Genomic DNA, 18,007 nt, shown 5'->3' with positions numbered 1-18,007 from the left:
TTTTAAAGTTTACTGTCCAGTGTCTTAGTCTATTCAGGTTGCCACATAACAAACAGAAAAAAACAAACAAACAAACAAAAAAACACAGACTCAGTGGCTTAAACAACAGACATTTATTTTGTCACAGTTCTGGAGGCTAGAAGTTCAAGATCAACTGCTGGCAAATTTGGCTTCTGGTGACGGCTCTCTTCCTGGCTTGCAGACGGTTGCCTTCTCCTGTGTCCTCACATGGCCTTTCTTCCATGCATGCACGGAGAGAGAGAGCCTGGCGTCTCTTCCTCTTCTTATAAGGACATCAGCCCTATCAGATCAGGGCCCACTTCCATATACAGTCACAGCAGGGCCCCATCTACATTGGGAGTTAGGACTTCAACATAGGAATTTAGAAGGGGTGGGGACATGATTCAGTCCGTAACACCAAGAGCCTATTCCAAACTTGCCTGTTACAAGGTACTTATTGAACAACATAATGCCTTTTCCTCATACTCTTTTCACATTTAACATAATTGGCTTTTGCAGTCTCTTTGGGAATATTCTGTAGCTCTAATTTTTATAGCAGGAGCCCGAGCTTAATGGCTTTGGGAAATGGACATGTTTGGTGGCTGCAGAAAACTGATCTTTGAGGGAGCTTACTACTTATTTCACTTGGCTCACACTTTCCAAATACCCTTTTAAAAGGTGAATGCTTTCTAAATAGAGTTCAACATTTAATACTTTACCAAAGTAAAATTTTAATTTCCTAATTGGCCTTCAAAGAAAACTTAAAACGCATTGGTGGCTCATTGAGGCAAATGGTTACAGAACTTTGTTTAAAGTCGATTATAATATCAAATCAATTACAGTTACAATATCAGCTTTGTAAAATGTCTAATCATGATAATGAACATATTTTTATACTAAATTAGGAAATGGAAAAGTATAGATTGTATGGAGTCTGATTTCTCATATTAATGTAACAGTTTCATCCTGAGAAGTGCTGATTGGGATGCCTGTCGGACTTGAATAAAATCAAGCTAAGATTATAGCATGCTCAGCCCACATCCAGTGCTTCTGGGGCTGCTGTGTTTGCTCAGGATTGATGCTTTCATCCATTGTCACATTATTATTAAGGGTGACCCAGCTTTAGGAAGGGAAAGGGCATGGCTCAGAACTTGGTACGTCGTCCCCTAGGTAACGACAGTGCCCTCATTTCTTAGTTGGTGTGACAGCAGCTGCTATTGGACACCTCCTGTTTTGGCCAGAATTATTTATGTTAATAACATGAATATTCTATACAAACCCTCACTGTGCCTGCCCTAAGTAAGGCCCATTGTGACGGAAACCAGATGTCCAAATTTAATCTGCCTGTGGACCCATCATGATCAGCATTTTATAGGAGAGCAAATTCCTGGGTGCCAGATCTGAGGTTGCATTAAATAAATTGTGGTATTTTTCATGGATTGAAGTGGGGCTTTAAGTAAAAATGTTGATCAAACTCAAAGTACTCTAAGGACCTTGGAAATCTACCCTCTTTTATCTTCTCTCCTCCTTTTCCTTTCCAACATAATACACAATTTTACGTTGAAATGGGTTCTATATTTCTTAAGGTATAATTGAACTTGCTGGGTATTGGGATGCTGTACTGATTAGAGCACATAATCCCTTAGCCTTCCAATTTGGGCAAAATTTTCCTTGTTTTGATTAAAGTCCTAGAGTGGATTTACTTCGTTATTAGGAGTGTCTTCCACTTTATTTGAATAATTAAAGTATTGCCTTTCTTTCTTTCTTATTTTTTTAAATTTGAGAGTGGCACAATCTTGGCCCACTGCAGTCTCCGCTTCCTGGTTTCAAGCGATTCTCCTGCCTCAGCGACCTGAGTAGCTGGGATTACGGGCATGCACCATCACATCCGGCTAATTTTTGTATTTTTAGTAGAGAAGGAGTTTCACCATGTTGGCCAGGCTGCTCTTGAACTCCTGACCTCAAGTGATCCACTTGCCGCGGCCTTCCAAAGTGCTGGGATTACAGGCATGAGCCACCATGCCCCTTGCTTTTCATTTTATTATTTGGTGAGAAAAAGTTACCATAAGCAAAAGCTGTTCCTCCTTAGTGTTGAGGTACTATGTGCTCTGAAATAAAAGGGAAATTACTGGAAGTCTTAATGCTTTTCTGCCTTGCTGGTGTCTTTGCTTACAGAATACAGTCATTCCTTGCCCAGATGATATTTTGATATCTTTCTTGCCTCTCGCCCATATGTTTGAGAGAGTTGTAGAGGTAGGCATTTAGTTTTGTTTTCCTTGCTTGCTTGTTTGTGTATGTTCTGCTAAGTTGTTGTATTTTACAGAAAGTACTTCCCTTGAATGCCAGTGACACACATATTTCGTTTTTACCACTTGCACACATGTATGAACAGCTCATGCTGGTAAGTGTAATGCACAGACTGTCATCCCTATAGAGAATTCATTGCTCAGCCCTGTTTTAGAAATGGTGATTATTTGAGAGAATATAAATTCTTTTTCGGAGTTTGAATAGGTTACTTGAATTTAATCATTCATTTTAAAATTAGGAGCTCAGACTTTTGAAGGATACTAATATGGACATGAGTCCAGAAAGATCACCTCTAAAGTTTGTCATTATTAATTCAGTTCTGCAAAGCCCAGTGAGGCTTCCATTCTGTAAGAAGTCTCTGTTTTTTAGTGTGCTTGTTCATAATGCACAAGTTGACATGAGACTAATTTTTTCTTTTTTTTTTTTTACATATATTAAATTATTGACCTGAAAAAAGACTAATTTTGTCACCAGTACTCTAAGTGCCCTTGGAAAAAAAAGATGATCTTTTGAGTTGACCTTTGCCTAGGCTTCCTGTACTCAACTGTGTGACTAATTTTAAAACTGACCAAGAACCACCTTTTTTCCTTCCTGGACAATTTTGGATTTTATAGTATAGGAAAAAACAATGGGCGCCATTCATTCATTTAGTAAGTAGTTACTGAGTGCCAGCTGTGTGCCCACTGCTGTGTTGGAGACAAAGCTTTGGGTGACTGCTGCCCTGTGGGATTTGGATGACTGCTGCCGTGTCGGATTTGCTCACCCCAAAGGATCGAAGGCAATTAGATACTGTCTGCCATCTGTTCCTTCTACTTGCTGCACACCTCAGGATCTTCTGGGTTTATGAAGCAATCTCAAATGAGTTGCTGTACCTAACTGTTTTAGAGATGTACCTAGAAGGCAGGCCACACTGAACAAAAGCCGTCTGAGCTGTAATTGTTAAGCAGTGAACCATGGTGTACCTTTCTTGTGGTTTCTGTTTTTATGTCAGAGAATGTTTGTACTTCCCTTGCATCATCTTCTGAATCTTTTTTAAATTTAAAATAGGCAAACTGTTAAGTTCATTTGGCTTGCCAATACGGTTTGTACTAGACAGGAAAAGAATCTCGTAGTATATTCCAGCTGAATGGCAAGCCACTCTGGTGTTAGATACTCTGGCGTCACAACTTCATACTTGGTGGTCTTTCAGAAACTTTTAGTTAGATTCAAACAAAAGAAAATGAGGCTTTAATAAACTTGGACTGTAGGCATGTAGTTAAGTTTTTATTTTGAGAATTAATTAAAAGTAAAGTTTCTAGAATGCTATATATATATTTGAGACAGGGTCTCCCTCTTGTTGCCCAGGCTGGAGTACAGTGGCACGATCTTGGCTCACTGCAACCTCTGCCTCCTGGGTTCAAGCGATCTGAAGCCTCAGCCTTTCGAGTCACTGGGACTACAGCCACCTGCCACCAAGTCCAGCTAATTTTTGTATTTTTAGTAGAGATGGGGTTTCACCATAGCATGGCCAGGCTGGTCTGGAACGCCTGACCTCAAGCGATCTGCCTGCCTCAGCCTCCCAAAGTGCTGGGATTACAGGCATGAACCACTGTGCCCAGCCACCAAAAATATTTAGAGTACGTAATACTACATCATTCATTCAGCAAATACCACCACACCAAGAGAGTAGAATCTCTGTGATCATCACTAAAAACAACATAGCCTGTTTTTTTACTAACTCCTGTATTTTCAGGATGACCAAGAGAAATACCACATTTCCATGTTGTACAATGACTAGTAAATGCACGTTTTTAAAAAGTTATCTATATTTAGGAAATTTAAGATTTCTGGAAACTGGCCTGAAATGCTAAAGTCTTGTGTATTGTCCATATGTTGTGTAAACCCTGCTGTGATGATAAAATGTTTGTTGTTTCCATGACCCCTGTAGTGTGTGATGCTGTGTCACGGAGCTAAAATTGGATTTTTCCAAGGAGATATCAGGCTGCTTATGGATGACCTCAAGGTGCTTCAACCCACTGTATTCCCTGTGGTTCCGAGACTGCTGAACCGGATGTTTGACCGAGTAAGTTCCAAACAACAAAGTCCCAGGACTGAGCACTGACTTGGAAGCAGAGGCTTGGGTTTGAATTGGGCTGTGCTGTGTGCCATCTGTATGACCCTGGACAGTCCTCTTAATCTTGCAGAACTTCAGTTTACTCATCTGTAAAGTTAGAATGCATTTACCTCTCAGAGTTGTCGATAAGGATTATAAGAGAAAACGCATGAACACACTTTGTAAATCATAGTCACAATAGTCACAATACAAGTGTAAGGTGGGAGGTCATTTTATTTTTACAATAAATGCTTTGAGCCTCTGCTTCCTCATGTGTAAGTAACATGAACTGTTACCTCTTCTTTCCTACTGTTTGTCTCAGAAGTTACTAATGGGATCACATGAGGATAGTGACTATGAAATGGTTTTCTTAATTGTAAAGCTCCTTGCATGGACACGTAAAACATTACTTACTTGGCCACACTGAAAGAAGTGACTAAGCCACAGCAGAGCCCAAGAGAATATTGGCTCCTCTGTGGTGTGTATCATCGTGTGGACCACACAGTCAGGGCCAGGCACGTGGGCATGAGCAGTCTCCAGAATGAGTTTTCACTGGGCAGTATTGATACTCTTTATTTTAAGGCAGGGCTTCTGTCATCTCTCAGAATCTTCTTATATTTTTGATTTTTTTTAAAAAACAGTTTTAAAAAGAACAACTCTATTGACATATAATACGCACTCTGAATAATTTGCTGATTTAAAGTGTATAATTCAGAGGTTTTGAGTATTGTCACAGAGTTCTGCAGCTATCATGACAATCAATTTTGGAACATTTTTATCACCTCCAAGAGAATCCCTTACCTAATCTTTAGCTGTCATCCCCAGACCCCCTCCATCCTTAAGCATCCACTCATCTGTGTTCTAAATCTGTGTATTTCCCTATTCTGGACTTTTCTATGGATTGAATCATACCTTATGTGCTTCTTTATGACTAGCTTCTTTCACTAGCATCCATGTAGCACGTGTTAGCACTTCATTCCTTTTAATGGCAAAATAGTATTCCACTGTATGGATAGAGCACATTTTCTTTATCCATTCCTCCTCTTTTTTTTTTTTTTTTTTTTTTTTTTTTTTTTTTTTTTTTGAGACAGGCTCTCGTTCCATTGTCCAGGCTGGAGTGCAGTGGTGTGATCATGTCTCACTGCAGCCTCCATTTCTAAGGCTCAAGCCATCCTTCCACCTCAGCCTCCCGAGTAGCTGGGACCACAGGCATGCGCCACCATGCCCTGCTAATTTTTGTATTTTTTGTAGAGACAGGGTTTCATCATGTTGGCCACACTGGACTCAAACTCCTGAGCTCAGGAGAGCTGCCCACCTTGGCCTCCCAAAGTGCTGGGATTACAGGTGTGAGCCACAACACCTGGCCTATGCATTTCTACTTGAGGGGCATTTGGGGCTGTATGTTTTCGTTGCTTCTGGGCAGGCGTCCCCAGACTTTTTACACAGGGGGCCAGTACACTGTCCCTCAGACCGTTGGAGGGCCGCCATATACTTTGCTCCTCTCACTGACCACCAATGAAAGAGGTGCCCCTTCCTGAAGTGCGGCAGGGGGCCGCATGCGGCCCGCGGGCCGCAGTTTGGGGACACCTGCTCCTGGGTGCGTCCCGAGGTGTGGAATTGCTGATCCTGTGCTTAGCATGCGTGACGGTTAGAAGACCAGGCTGTTTTCCAGAGCAGCTGCGCCATTGTGTGTTACCCAGCGGCATATGAGGGTTCCGATTTCTCCACACTTTTGGTCTCTGGCCATCCTAATAGGTGTGAAAACCTTCTCACGTCTTGCCTCATTAGATTTTCGGACAAGCAAACACCACACTGAAGCGATGGCTCTTGGACTTTGCCTCCAAGAGGAAAGAAGCAGAACTCCGCAGCGGCATCGTCAGAAACAACAGCCTGTGGGACAAGCTGATCTTCCACAAAATACAGGTAACACGTGACTCACAGCTGCCGTTCTCATGGAAACCAGCTTAGGTTTTAAGAGTTCTATGAGGCTTTTTTTGTTAGAGAGAGAGACGAAGGTAGGGGAGGAAATGACGTTTGTATTCATGCTGGCACATGTTTAGAAACTAAGGCAAAGCCATTAAATAGGCCTCAGTTTCTAAGATAAATAGTATTGCAGCCATCTAGGGGGAAAGGATTCAGGGTAGTGTAGCCTTTCTAATTCTTCATTTTGTTTCGTTTTTCTGGAACAAGTATGTGACGCCTCAGGTAATTTTTGAAGCATGAGTGATAATGGTTAATAATAACATGCCCCGCAGAAGGCCAGAATTGGGGTAGTTGCCACAGATCCCCAGTCTTGTTCTGATTCCCTGAAATAGCTTCTGCAGAGGTGGGACTGACTTCCATACACACTGGAAGGGAACAGGGCAGTCACAGGTGGAGACGAACTGTGCCCTTTGTTGCCGTTCTGAGCGCCATGAGTTCTCCGTGTGGCCTGCAGCGGGGCTGTGGGTTAGGGAACAGGGCCCCAGGTAGTCCTCTTTGGCTGAGAGGCTGCCGACTTCCAAACGTGTAACCCTCACCTTCTCCCACTCTCCCTGCCTTGCAAGTCGAGCCTGGGCGGAAGAGTCCGGCTGATGATCACAGGAGCCGCACCGGTGTCTGCTACTGTGCTGACGTTCCTCAGAGCAGCCCTGGGCTGTCAGGTGAGGTGGATTTGATGGCACCTGATTCTCCCAGACTAGGACGCCCAGTCTGCTTCTGCACCAGTGTCGTTTGTACTCTGTGTGTGTGTGTGTGTGTGTGTGTGTGTGTGTGTGTGTGTGTGTGTGTCTTCTTTTTTAATTGACGAGAGTATCTATAGTTGTAGTGTACATGATGTTTTGATGTATGTGAACATTGTGGAATGGCTAAATCAAGCTAATTAACATATGTCTTACCTCGCATACTTTTTCTTTTTTCTTTTGAGATGGAGTCTTGCCCTGTCGTCCAGGCTGGAGTGCAGTGGCACAGTCTTGACTCACTGCAACCTCCACTTTCTGGGTTAAAGCAGTTTTCCACCTCAGCCTCCCGAGTAGCTGGGATTACAGGCGTGCGCCACCACACCCAGCTAATTTTTTGTAATTTTAGTAGAAACAGGGTTTCACCATCTTGGCTAAGCTGGTCTTGAGCTCCTGACCTCGTGATGCACCTGCCTCAGCCTCCCAAAGTGCTGGGATTACAGGAATGAGCCACCGCGCCCAGCCACCTCACATCCTTTTTTTTGTCTGTGGTGAGAAGACTTGAAATCTACCCTCTGTGCAGTTTCCACATATAGATACGTTGTTGTTAGCTGTAGTCACCTTACTATGGAGCTCTTAAACCCATTCCTCTTGATGGGGACTTTGTGTCCTTTGACCAGTATCACCCCAATCCTTCCCACCCCCGACTTTGTGCGTGTGTTTTGTTTTTGTTTGGAAGAGATATATAGAGATATATATGGAGAAGCAAGCATATATATATTTTTTACCCTAGGCAGGGGAATGTGTGTGTCTGCCATTTGTTGAATTTTCTCTAGGGTCAGACACAAGACACACCATGAGAAGCAGGCATGCAGGCGTGGAATGGGTCACAGGTGATGAGCTTCCCCGCACACCATGCCGAGAACCTGGACTAAAGGAGGAAAGGAGGATTTGGTGACAGGATGTGTGTGGGGTACACGTCCTGTGAATTGACCAAGCGAGTTCACTGTTGTTGGGTTGTGACCAGTCACTTGGGGCTTCTCCCTTGCTTGGCCACAGGAAGTTAAGTAGAAGATGCACCTGGGTGACGGCTGGTGTTGGCAGAGGGGTGAAGGTGTGTGTGTGCTGTCGTAAAGCATACTGGACCATTGAATGAACTTACTGAACAGACCATTTGAAATGAAATTTCACCACAGTCAGTCATGACTTGGGAGTTAGTGAGACTTCATTGTGCACTTCCAACAAAGGTGTGACTGTGCTCTCCTTAATAACGTCCCGTCTCTTGGTGCCCCAGTTTTATGAAGGCTACGGACAGACCGAGTGTACTGCCGGGTGCTGTCTGACCGTGCCTGGAGACTGGACCGCAGGTATGACTGGGGGAGGCTCCTTTTTGGAATTCTGTGATTCATATTGGGTTACTGGTGTGTTTGGAATTGGGTTAATCACTGATTGGTTCATTACCGTCTTAAACAAAAGTGCTGTGTCTCTGATCATTAGGGCTGGGGGCAAACACTCTGTGTCCGGGCACTGTGGGGAAGGCACCTCTGGCGACTGAGGGGTGGTGTTGGGTATCTGGCCGTAAAGCCGGTGGCAGCAGAGACTTGCCTAGACCCTACCAGTGATATCTGAAAGGGGGCCTGTGTTCCAGATTGAGAATGTCTGGCCCAACAGAGCTTCCTAGTAGTTGAGTAGGGCCTCGTTATTTGCTGGCCATTTTAAACAACAAATAGTTATTAAATTTGTGCTGTGTGCTCTGCTAGGTGTTGAGACTACCAATAGGAATAAATACAAGTCCTTGTTCTCAAAGAGTCTTTTCTCAAAAGGAAAAAGGAGGAGGACAAACAAAAATAATTGAGCACCTGTCATGGATAAGCCTGTACGATGGGTGTTTAGGAGGTACCTAATATCAGTGTAATCCCAACAGTGTCCCTGTGAGATAAGTACTGGTACTTCTCAGAGGAAATTATAGATGGTTGCTTAAGTAGCACATAAATAATATATGAGAATTTACACAGCATTATGCTTTGGAGCCAGAATTTCAACCCCAGCCTGACTGCAGAACTTCTGTGCTGCTTCTGTATCACCCGAGTAGTAAATTCTACACTGTGATAAATAAACTTCTCTGGCTTATTTGGAGTATTACAAGTCTTAGCACCATCTAGTAACATAGATTCTAAGACCTAGCACTGTCTAGTAGCATACTTCTGGAATTGACAGTCTGTGAATCTTCTTTATGGCATTTGTTTACTTTTTAACTTCATTTTCCTTAACAGATAGAGAATTTAGAATACTGATCTCTAGAAGCTCAAATTATTAAAACATAGGAATAATTATTTTGATGCTCTTAAAACATAACTAATGTCTGTTGTTGCTGCTTTTGGAAAAGACAACCCAGTCTTAACAGCCTTTGGCAAGAGAGTTGAGTTAGCTGTGGAAATGAGCACTGTCCCGTCTTAGTAAAAATTGTAAGACATGCTTCTTCATACGTAAGGAAATAAAGGCCGTGTTGATCAGAACCAAGTGGTGCATGAGGTTTGCCAAAGCTGCCTGTGTTCTCTCTCCTTACAGAGAACAGGGACACTAGGAAGCCTGGGTGAGATGAGTACTAGCAGCGGGTGTGGGCGATGGGAAGGCAGAAGCCAGCTAAAGGTTTGAGAGCGCCTGCTTCCAGGTGTTCTTAGGAACCTTCACAGAGACCCCAGATCACTCGTAAATAACTCAGACAGGCACACTTGGGAAAGGTCCTGAAGAGACTAAATATGTTCCTCTCTAGTCTAAGATAGACTCTCTTAAATCATACTAGGGCAGTGGCTATAATTGCAGAACTCGGAACTTTATCCCGTCTTTTTTTCTTATGTGAAAAATCCTGTTTGCTTTCAAAATAATTTGACTTGAGGTTATCGGTAGTCCCCTTAAGAATGACTGTTTGCTTATTTAATATACAGGTCATGTTGGGGCCCCGATGCCTTGCAATTGGATAAAACTGGTTGATGTGGAAGAAATGAATTACATGGCTGCCAAGGGCGAGGGTGAGGTGAGTGACAGCTGTCATTTTCCCTCGCTGCCGTTTCCTGTGATCGATGGCCATTGCCAATGCAGTGGCACTTCCCAGCAGCTCAGTGCAGCCATCGAGCTTGACTTGAGTGATCTTGGAGTCTGCCAGGCTTCCTTCTGAAGGTACATTTATGCTCAGTTCTAAGGCAGTGGGCAGGAGGGACACTGATGCCTGCCTTCCTCTGCCAGGCCTCACAGGGATTTGGGCTCGAGAGCCTGCAAAGAAAGGCTCAGTGGCCTCAGTTCTGGGACGAAGCTCCTGCCTGTTACTTGCCCTGGGTACCTATTAGTGAGCTACTGGCTACTGGATGGGAAGGCTAGTTACTTAAAAGTGATTTTTATCCGCTGTGGGGCTTTCCAACAGCTTTGAGCCAGAACCTAGGGCAAGCATTAGCCCGACAAATTGACCACAGCTGAGATAATTCAGGAAGGGACATAGGGGCACTGGAGATCCCTCACAGATCCGGCGGAGCTCTGGAAACTTCCTCTGGATCCTGGAATTTAAGGCTTCTAACTAAAGGTTGGGGCAGACACACACGTACACACACTGGTTTTCTTTGGAGAAACCCCAGTAAATGCTGTTCATTGATGATCTTCTTTTCTTTAGGTGTGTGTGAAAGGGCCAAATGTATTTCAGGGCTACTTGAAGGAACCAGCAAAAACAGCAGAAGCTTTGGACAAAGACGGCTGGTTACACACAGGGGATATTGGAAAATGGTTACCAGTAAGTTGCTGCCTCCTCTCCTCACAAACAGTTTTGTTCCACTGTAGGGAAGAAGATATCTTGTCTGCTGTACAGCTGCCACATGGCAGTGGCACCCCGAATTTCCTTTCCCTTCCTCCCTGTTGAGTCCTCCATGCTGAGTGATATGATGGAGACTGTTCCATTTCCTGCAGGGGGCAGGTTTACACTTAGCATCCTTGGTTGGATTTTCACTTTAACTTTAGCAAATATGTTTTGTTTTGATGCTTTTGTTTTTGTTTTTGAGACAGAGTTTTGCTCTTGTTGCCCAGGCTGGAGTGCAATGACGCAATCTTAGCTTACCGCAACCTCTACCTCCCAAGTTCAAGTGATTCTCCTGCCTCAGCCTCCCGAGCAGCTGGGATTATAGGCGCCCGCAACCGTACCTGGCTAATTTTTATATTTTTAGTAGAGATGGGGTTTCATCATATTGGCCAGTCTGGTCTCGAACTCCTGACCTCAGGTGATCCACCCACCTCAGCCTCCCTAAGTGCTGGGATTATAGATATGAGCCACCACACTTGGCCTGTTTTGATGCATAACATAAATTCTGGTTGTTGCTTCTCACCTAGAATACAAAGAGAGAATGGCTTTTTAAAATATCCATACTGAGTCGTGATGTTGAGCCCTCAGTTAAATAAGATATGGGGGAAGTTGTGGTAGTCTCCTAGGAATGTAGGATGGGCAAGAATTTGGGAATGAATGTGTTTCTTAGGTTTGTCATCTCATTAAAAATAAGGTGTTTCACAGATCAGATGAACTCCTTGAATTTAGTCTCAGAATCATTTACTGTAGAGAAATTCTGAAGAGTCCATCTTAGGAATGAGAAGCTTGTACAAGAAGCCTCACCTTCCCCATCTGTTGGTTTGACCAGTTACCTGCTGTTTTTAAGTTATTACTAGACTGATCGCAAACACTAAAATGACACATGTAATTTTTATTGTTGTGTATTGGCAGATTCTTGTAGATTTTAGGTGCTTACTTCTCTGGAATATGTATTGATTAGAAAAATGCCTCCCAAAACGACTTCAGATTTTGAAGTACCCAAGCTATTTAAAGCTAAATTAAGTCCCCCTCTTCAGGTTCAAGGGAGATTAACTGTCAGTTCTAATTCTACTGTGGTGCTCATGAACACATGCCATAGTCCCTCTGGACCTTGGTTTGCTTTTTCTGAAAATGGAGAACTAGTGGGAGAAGAGAGCCTTAGACACTTTCCTGCAGGTGACTTACGGCGCCGTGAGCGTGGCCCTGGGGTGGGGGTGGGGGTGAAAGTGGGACTAGGGCTTTCCTCACAGCACCACTGGGATGTGGCTGGTCTGGTACAAAGATGCTAGAGCACTTCCACAGTTGACTTACTCTTCCCAAAGGGCCAAGAGCACCCCTCCGGATATCAAGGAAGAAAACAGGAATTTGGCCTTGGTATAGGAAACATTTCTTGAACTCTTACTCTGTGCAGAGCACTTTGGAGGGAAGAGTCTGTGTTCCTGCTATTAAGGAACTTGACTCACTTGGTGAGACAGATGTGTATGCACGTAATTCAGACAGGAGGCTAAATGAGCCAGCAAATCCTTGCTAGTGCTGACCAGTCAGTTGTGCCAAGCGGTGACGCTGAATGAGCCCTTCTCTATCTCTGCACTTGGCTGAATAGCTTGGGACAAGTTCCTCAGTCTCTCTAAGCCTTAGTTTCCCTCTCTGTAAAATGGGATCCTAGCTGACCTCTGTGGGATATTATTAGAATTAACCAATAGTGTGCATTAAATACTTTTCACTGTGTTGGGATCCATCCTGGTTGGAAACCAGCCATCAGGCTATTCATAGCCCCCTCCCTTCTGATCAACAGAATGGCACCTTGAAGATCATTGACAGGAAAAAGCACATATTTAAGCTGGCACAAGGAGAGTACATAGCACCTGAAAAGATTGAAAATATCTACCTGCGAAGTGAGCCTGTTGCTCAGGTGTTTGTCCATGGAGAAAGCTTGCAGGTATGTGCTTTCCAGGTCATGAACACTGCTGCATAAACATTGCCAGGGCCTGGTACTCCAGGGGCTTTAAAAATGTGATTGGAAGTTTGAGATGCCTGTAAATTGGCCTTCATGTCTAATATGCTAACATATCATTGACCTGTTACTAGTTTTTGCTGCTTGGCATTTCCTACTTGGAAAAATTTGTTCTCTTGAATTTCCACATTTTTATTTTACTTAGAGAAGTCTGATGTACTAAGGGAGGTTGGATAAGCATACTAAGTGGGGTGGGTAATATCTGTTTCTAATTATGAAAGAAAATACTGACACGGATTATAAGAAAGTTTAAAATTTTCAAACATGTTAAACCCAGCCTGTTTATGATATGCTTTGTAATTTTTGACCGAATGGTGGTTGTGAACCAAGAATACTCAAAGTTGAAAATCAAAATCAATATCTCAGTGAAATATGCATGGTATTTGCCAAAATGTTGGACAAATGATGCCAAGGAAGAGAGGATCTGGTTTCCTGAAAATTAACCTTTTGAAATTTTAGGACATATATATATGTCCTTTTTTTTTGAGATGGAGTGGATTGCAGTGGCGTGAGCTTGGCTCACTGCAACCTCCACCTCCCAAGTTCAAGCAGTTCTTTGCCTTAGCCTCCCGAGTAGCTGGGATTACAGGTGCCTGCCACCATGCCCGGCTAATTTTTTGTATTTTTGGTAGAAACAGAGTTTTACCATCTTGGCCAGGCTGGTCTTGAACTTTTGACCTTGTGATCCACCCACCTCAACCTACCAAAGTGCTGGGATTACAGGTGAGAGCCACTGCACCCAGCCAGATGGATATTTTCTTTTAAGAGAATGTACTTTTTTTTCTTTGAGATTGTACCTATTTTTCTTTGTTTTAGAATCTTCTCATTCTTTTTATCTTAATTTTATTCTTACTATATTATAAAGGATGGGATATGAGAATTTTTTTAATAAAAATGAATCTATGTAAAATTTATTTATTTTCTTTTTTTTTTTAATTTTTTTTTTTTTTTTTAAATAAAGATGGGGTTTCGGCCGGGCGCGGTGGCTCAAGCCTGTAATCCCAGCACTTTGGGAGGCCGAGGCGGGTGGATCACGAGGTCAAGAGATCGAGACCATCCTGGTCAACATGGTGAAACCCCGCCTCTACTAAAAATACAAAAAACTAGCTGGGCGTGGTGGTGCATGCCTGTAATCCCAGCTACTTAGGAGGCTGAGGCAGGAGAATTGCCTGAGCCCAGGAGGCGGAGGTTGTGGTGAGCCGAGATCGTGCCATTGCACTCCAGCCTGGGTAACAAGAGCGAAACTCCGTCTCAAAAAAAAAAAAAAAAAAAAAATGGGGTTTCACCATGATGGCCAGGCTGGTCTTGAACTCCTGACCGCAGGTGATCCACACACCTCAACCTCCCAAAGTTCTAGGATTACAGGCGTGAGCCACCGTGCCCGGCCAAAATTTATTTATTTTCTTAAAGATAGAGTCTTATTATGTTATCCAGGCTGGAGTGCAGTGGTGCAATCGTAGCTTACTACAGCTTCAAACTCCTGGGTTTAAGGGGATCCTCATACCTCAGTCTCCCAAGTAGCTGGGATTAAGGTGTAAGCTACCATTTTTAAACTTTTTGTAGAAATAGAATTTCTACAATTTTTTAAATTTTTTTATTTTTAAATTTTTTGTAGAAATAATTTTGAAATTTTTAAATTTTTTGTAGAAATAGAATCTCACTATGTTGCCCAGGCTGATCTCAAACTCCTGGCCTCAAGTGATCTTCCTGCCTTGGCTTCCTAAAGTGCTAGGATCACAGGCATGAGCCAGGCTCCCATTTTCCTGTTTTTTTTTTTTTTTTTTTTTTTTTGAGACGGAGTTTCGCTCTTGTTACCCAGGCTGGAGTGCAATGGCGCGATCTTGGCTCACCGCAACCTCTGCCTCCTGGGTTCAGGCAATTCTCCTGCCTCAGCCTCCTGAGTAGCTAGGATTACAGACACGTGCCACCATGCCCAGCTAATTTTTTGTGTTTTTAGGAGAGCCGGGGTTTCACCACGTTGACCAGGATGGTCTCGATCTTTTGACCTCGTGATCCACCCGCCTCAGCCTCCAAAGTGCTGGGATTACAGGCTTGAGCCACCGCGCCTGGCCTTTTTACTGTTTTTTAAAGCAGTTATCTTTTATGCATCACCTTGTTTATTTGGCCCTGCTTTTAAAAAATAAGTATACAAAAGTAAATACAAATTAGAAATTTGTTAGATTTTTATTTCCAGTGCTTTTTTTTAAAAAAAAAAAAAAAAAAAAAAAAAAAAACATTAATTGTCGCTGCACGCTGTGGCTCGTGCCTGTAATCCCAGCACTCTGGGGGGCCAAGGTGGGTGGATCACCTGAGGTCAGGAGTTCAAGATCAGCCTCATCAACATGGAGAAACTCCATCCCTACTAAAAAATACAAAATTAGCTGGGCGTGGTGACGCATGCCTGTAGGCCCAGCTACTCGGGAGGCTGAGGCAGGAGAATTGCTTGAACCCAGGAGGCGGAGGTTACAGTGAGCCAAGATCACGCCATTGCACTCCAGCCTGGGCAGTAAGAGTGAAACTCTATATCAATAATAATAATAATAATAATAATTGCAAAATTTCTAATGCCATCCACATTGTAGAGCCAGGAGTTCTTAAGTTGGGTTCAGTGAACTCCTGCGGGAGGAGAGTAGTATGTTCTGAAGAGATGAGTCATAACTTTCATCATATTCTCCCAGGGGTCCATAAGACAGAAAAATAAAGAGCTACTCTTTTAGAGCATTTGGATCAAGCTATGTAATAACTCACTTGTCTTTGTTAAAGGCATTTCTCATCGCAATTGTGGTACCAGATTCCGAGATATTATGTTCCTGGGCCCGAAAGAGAGGATTTGATGGGTCCTTTGAGGAGTTGTGCAGAAATAAGGTAAGGTTCTGAAGCATCCAGTCTGTCCTCATCTTAACTTGGTGTTAAATGTACCTGTGGATATTCCGGGACTTCCAACAGAGGAAGTAATTTCTTTTTCCTACCCTATTAGGATGTCAAAAAAGCTATCCTTGAAGACATGGTGAGACTTGGGAAGGATTCTGGTCTAAAACCATTTGAACAGGTATGACCTTCTTCTGAGTGCATGAATTCCTTTAAAACAAATTTTCCACTTGAGGATTTTTTACAGGTAGATTATATAAGCGTATGGGGTGACCTAAGGACATACATGAGGAATAAATAATGGACTGGTTTGACAGGGGAAAGGGTGTTAAATCAAGAGCATGTGTTTTCTTTTCCTGGACATCAGAATCTGATCTTGAATCCTATCCTAAGAATAGGATGCCTGTCCTTTGTTGAGAAAGTGCAGCGTGGCTGAAATGAGAGGATGGACTGGATGGCCAGAGGGTGTTGATCCTCTCCCAGGCCGACATGCTTTTTGGACTGGTGGCCTGTGTCCTCATTTCTCCTTTAACCGCCTTGTTTATTGGCAGGTCAAAGGCATCGCACTGCACCCTGAATTGTTTTCTGTCTACAACGGCCTTCTGACTCCAACAATGAAGGCGAAAAGGCCAGAGCTCCGGAACTATTTCAGGTCGCAGATAGATGAACTTTATTCCACTGTCAAGGTTTAGTGTGAGGAAGAAAGCTCAGAGGAAATGGCACAGCTCCACAGTCTCTTCTCCTGCTGATGGCCTTCGTGTTGGGAATTTTGAACACAGCAAATGTAGGGAAGGAAGCATTCGTGTTTGACTTGTCTATTCGGGGTTCTTCTCATAGAAATGTTAGAGGAAATGGAACACTGCCTTACAGTCACCTCATGTTGCAGACCATGTTTATGGTAATACACACTTTCCAAAATGAGCCTTAAAAATTGTAAAGGGGAAAATATAAATGTGCTCAGTTATTTGAGACTTCCTCAGTTAAAAAGTGGGTTTTAAATCTTCTGTCTCCCTGTTTTTCTAACCAAGGGGTTAGGACTTTGCTATCTCTGAGATGTCTGCTACTTGCTGCAAATTCTGCAGCCGTCTGCTGCTCTGAAGAGTACGGTGCACTGGAGGGAAGTGTGCCCTTTAAAACTAAGAACCACTGTCCTGGCTGTCCTCACAAGCGGTCCAGAGATTTTTTTTTTAAAATCCCTGCTACTGTTCCTTCTCATAGGCACTCACAAAACGGTTCTGATTCAGAAGGGTTATGAAATTCATGTTCTTCTCCAGTCCCTGTGGTTTCTGTTGGAGCATGAGGTTTCCAGTAAGCAGAAGGGCAGATCCAGCTCAGAACCATGCAGATACGGAGCCTCTGGCAAATGGGGGCTCATCAGAGCGCATGGATTCTCATTCATGGCAGAATGCTCTTGGACTCTGTTCTGCAGGCCTGATTCCCCTGCTCCATCCTCTTTCAGGGGTTATTTAAAAATCTGCCTTAGATTCTACAGTGAAGACAAGCATTTCAAGAAGGAGTTGCCTGGATCAGTCATGCTCAACTGTGACGCCTCAATAACTGTCTACTCTGTCTTCACTGAACCACTCACTCTGTAATGGCCAACGGATTTCTAATGTGGTTTTCATATCAAAAGATCACATTGGGATTAACTTGCCTTTTTCCCCAAAAAATAAACTCTCAGGCAAGCATTTCTTTAAAGATATTAAGGGAGTAAATATACTTGGGTACATATTGAAATGGACAATAATAAGCAAATGTTCTTATAATGCTCCTGATTTCTATGAAATGTGTTTGACAAGCCAAAATTCTAAGATGTAGAAATCTGGAAAGTTCATTTCCTGGGATTGACTTCTCAAGGGATTTTTTTTTAAGTTAATTTGGGAAATTAAGAGCATTTCACTTTATTGTGAGTCTTTGCCACATTTGACTGAATTAAGCTGTCATTTGTACATTTAAAACAGCTGTTTTGGGGTATGTGAGAGTACGTGTATTATATACAAGCACAACAGGGCTTGCACTAAAGAATTGTCATTGTAATAACACTATTTGGTAGCCTAACTTCATATATGTATTCTTAATTGCACAAAAAGTCAGTAATTTGTCACCTTGGGGTTTTGAATGTTTGCTTTAAGTGTTAGCTATTTCTATGTTTTTAATAAACCAAAACAGAATTTCCAAAAACAATGAAGGAAACCAAAATAAATATTTCTGCATTTCAGGTGAGTCAA

At 42.9% G+C, this 18,007-nt stretch overlaps 1 protein-coding gene across 9 annotated transcripts in view; it reads left to right on the top strand.

Moving 5' to 3' along the window:
• The window catches only part of ACSL1 (acyl-CoA synthetase long chain family member 1), a 72,504-nt gene extending 54,497 nt beyond the window's left edge, over positions 1-18,007 (top strand). For 5 of the 9 annotated variants that reach the window (XM_039468075.2, XM_074396702.1, XM_010344390.3 and 2 more), the window contains exons 11-21: positions 2,176-2,253; positions 4,235-4,369; positions 6,188-6,322; positions 6,946-7,041; positions 8,351-8,423; positions 10,002-10,090; positions 10,718-10,834; positions 12,693-12,836; positions 15,675-15,776; positions 15,889-15,960; positions 16,331-18,007. In XM_039468075.2, coding sequence (XP_039324009.1) covers positions 2,176-2,253; positions 4,235-4,369; positions 6,188-6,322; positions 6,946-7,041; positions 8,351-8,423; positions 10,002-10,090; positions 10,718-10,834; positions 12,693-12,836; positions 15,675-15,776; positions 15,889-15,960; positions 16,331-16,471 — 1,182 coding nt within the window. In that variant the 3' untranslated portion in view covers positions 16,472-18,007. Of the gene's footprint in view, positions 1-2,175; positions 2,254-2,323; positions 2,402-4,234; positions 4,370-6,187; positions 6,323-6,945; positions 7,042-8,350; positions 8,424-10,001; positions 10,091-10,717; positions 10,835-12,692; positions 12,837-15,674; positions 15,777-15,888; positions 15,961-16,330 lie in introns of all 9 variants that reach the window. The other 4 variants (XM_039468076.2, XM_039468077.2, XM_039468078.2 and 1 more) reach the window with 2 other exon arrangements.

Source organism: Saimiri boliviensis, chromosome 3, assembly GCF_048565385.1.
Source record: "Saimiri boliviensis isolate mSaiBol1 chromosome 3, mSaiBol1.pri, whole genome shotgun sequence".
In the NCBI taxonomy this organism is placed as follows: Eukaryota; Metazoa; Chordata; class Mammalia; order Primates; family Cebidae; genus Saimiri; species Saimiri boliviensis.
Note: the sequence above shows the minus strand (reverse complement) of the source record. Positions and strands in the feature narration are given on the sequence as shown.